The 3,085-nt window shown below is 37.0% G+C and overlaps 1 protein-coding gene across 1 annotated transcript; it reads right to left on the bottom strand.

Annotated features, from left to right (window-relative positions):
• Positions 1-282: 282 nt before the first annotated feature.
• LOC143541398 (GDP-fucose transporter 1-like) lies at positions 283-1,957 on the bottom strand. Its single transcript, XM_077034239.1, has 2 exons — positions 566-1,957; positions 283-527 (listed from the first exon to the last, which is right to left on the bottom strand). Exon 1 carries the CDS (start codon positions 1,603-1,605, stop codon positions 568-570), a length of 1,038 nt encoding a protein of 345 aa, XP_076890354.1. The 5' UTR covers positions 1,606-1,957; the 3' UTR covers positions 283-527; positions 566-567.
• Positions 1,958-3,085: the final 1,128 nt, after the last annotated feature.

The raw sequence follows: 3,085 nt of genomic DNA, 5'->3' as shown, positions 1-3,085 counted from the left end.
CGGGATCTGAATTGTTGCTCGAAAAAGTTGTCTAGCGGGATCATAGTTTCCTAATCTTGAAGATGCAGTTCATGAAATACTAAAGTCCACATCTTGAAGCATATGTTTACAAAAAAAAAATCTTATAAAGGAATCTCAAGGTGTCACTCGTGAATGATACTTCAAACCGAAATATTATAATGCAAAAATTTCTAAAGAAAACCAATCGGTAATCACACAGAGCTACCAACTAAGAACGCGTAAACTGTTTTGAAAATCAAATTAAGAACAAAGCTAATAACAAAACAAGAGAATAAATGCATTGATATTAGATAACAAAATGCATGATTAGCATTTACTCTCATTGACAAAACAAGTAATGTTCACCGCTCTAATAAAGCAAGCATGCCTGAATACACAAGGCATGAACCGAAACGTACGTAATGTGAAAAAATATACCTATTTGATATAACAATAATGATATGAATCCAAAAGCAAAATGGCTTACAATTCAGTACATAAAAGTATAAAACTAACCAAGTCAAAAGCTTTGGTTGACCAAACCTCGTCAAACATGAATCAAAACGCTTATACGCCCGAGATCTTGCCAGATATGCCCTTCTCTTGATCTTCTTCCAAATACTCATCACCATCATCCGCCTTCTCCATCAGCTTATTAGCCGCCGGGTCCCGCTGCGCAGCCGCACCACTAACTCCCGTCACAGACTGCTGATACATAATCCCTCCCGCAATCGTCACAAGCAGACAAACCAACCCAAACGGGCTCGCATGCTTATCCCAAATCAAAACATTAATCGCCACCGTCAAAAACTTATTCACCACACCCGTAACAGTAAACGCAGTCGCGGAAATCGCCTTCCGGCACGCAAACCCAAAGAAACTAATCAAAAGCCCAAACACGCACGACAACGAGACCGCAACAACCGCCACCGTCTCAAACAAATCCCCACGGTTCTCCCCAACCGACGCAAACACATCCGAATACTCACCCGTCACAACCCAAAACACCGGAGCCATCATCAACGACAACAAGTTGTTATAATAAACAAAACCCCAAGTATTCAACCCAAGATTCGTAACCATATGTTTAATATACACCATCTCCGTCGTAATCGTGATCAAATACGCAAACGCCCACGAATACGCAGTCAAAGTAAACCCCGAATCAGTCGCGACATACCCAACCGCACCCATTAATATAACCACAAGTGATAAAAATGTAATCTTTGACGGAACCGGTTGTTTTCTAAACATGGTATCAGCTAAAGCAACTAGTAACGGAGTCAATGATCTAAACACAATAAACGTATCGACATTCGCGTGTCGTAAAAGATTCGTATTCGTAAAGATTGCTAAGTAAAACACAAAGGCAGCAGGCAAGAATCTTTTAGCAGTATCGTACACAAATGGGTCATGATTCAAAACCCCTAATTTGCCTAAGACCCGGACGCCTAAGGCGGATGTTAAGTACTGTAAGGCGGTTAATAAACCTGGGTAATTGAATTTGGTGATGGCGAATTTGTTGATTACTGATAATAAGCTTGAACAGAGTGCGTACCCGATTACGAGACTGGTGGTGGTGTAATGGTGTTTTGGGACTGCCATTTGGGTTTGGATTCGGGTTCCTGAAATGGGTTTTGGGCGGATTTGGATTTGGGTTAGTGGATGATTGGATCTGGTGGGTTGATTGAGATCTAGTGATGGGTAGGTTGAAGATGAAGAAGATGAAGAATAGAGTGAGTAGTGAGTGATTGGGTTGATTAATGAATGCCGTGTTCTATGGGATTCGATTATGTGTTTTGTGTAGTTTTTACGTTGTCGGGTTTATTCGATTATGTTTGTTACAATACTGGAATTATAGCAGAAAATAAATTCGTTGAATTGAGATATAAGAAACTTGAAATATTTAAGTCGATGTTTATTCGGTTGTAAAACCCGGGTGTGTTGGTAGACGACGAGAGATGTCAATGTAACTGGGTGTTGATAAAACCCGGGGTTAAAACTCGAGTGTTGGTAAAACCTGAGTATTGCTGGTAAAACCTAATAAAAGAATTCAATATAGGTATTTGGTCGGTAAATCTGGGACATTGGTAAAACCCGAGCGTTAGTAAAACATGAGTTTTACAATGGAGAGTCGGCACTTATGTTTGTTAATCAGTAAAAACTAGAGTTGGTGAAACCCATACATTGAAAATAACCCAGGCGTTGGTAAAACTCAAGTGTTGTTGGTAAAACCTGAGTATTGGTAAATCTGAGCGTTATGGCAGTAGCATCATGCGTTAGTAGTTTTTACATTTCTGGTTTATTTAAGGGTGTTTAAACGAGCTTTTTTTAACGGGTGATGATGATGATGAGGATGATGATGATTATGATGTTGATGTTAATGATGATGATGGTGATGGTGGTGGTGATGATAATTATGTTACATAATCGATTATGTTACATTTTTTATAATGTTACATTTTCGATAATGTTACATAATCGATTATGTTACATTTTCGATTATGTAACGTTTTCGATTACGTTACATAATCGATTATGTAACTTTTTCAATTATGTTACATAAATTATGTTACGTTTTTTATTATGTTACATTTTCGATTATGTTACATAATCGATTATGTTACATTTTCGATTATGTTACATAATCGATTATGTTACATTTTCCATTATGTTACATAATCGATTGTGTAACATTTTCGATTATGTTACATAATCGATTGTGTAACATTTTCGATTATGTTACATAATCGATTAAGTTAAATAATTGATTATGTTACATTTTCGATTATGTTACATTTTGGATAACCGTTTTTCAATTTTTATTTATGGGTTTTTTATTGTCCGGTTTCAAACCAGTAGACAAAAAAAACTTAATTGACTTGGAGCTGTTAAAATCAAATCTGATTACGAATCGGGTTTTATGTTCAATGTAGAACAGAAACTAAATTCGTAAGCTGGTTTTGTCACAATGTCGTTAAAAGATGACTTATTTGTCCTCTTTGAGTCATCTGGTAACCAAGACTGGGTAGGTGATCACAATGTTGACTTGACATAGTTGTGTCATAGTCTTGATTATTTGACA

This window comes from Bidens hawaiensis, unplaced genomic scaffold, assembly GCF_021521415.1.
Source record: "Bidens hawaiensis isolate Kalapana, Puna unplaced genomic scaffold, B.hawaiensis_p1.1 tig00012567_1, whole genome shotgun sequence".
Classification (NCBI taxonomy): Eukaryota; Viridiplantae; Streptophyta; class Magnoliopsida; order Asterales; family Asteraceae; genus Bidens; species Bidens hawaiensis.
Note: the sequence above shows the minus strand (reverse complement) of the source record. Positions and strands in the feature narration are given on the sequence as shown.

Coding starts and splice junctions, on each gene's coding strand:
- LOC143541398 (XM_077034239.1), bottom strand. CDS start 1,605: ATGGCAGTCCCAAAACACCATTACACCACCACCAGTCTCGTAATCGGG.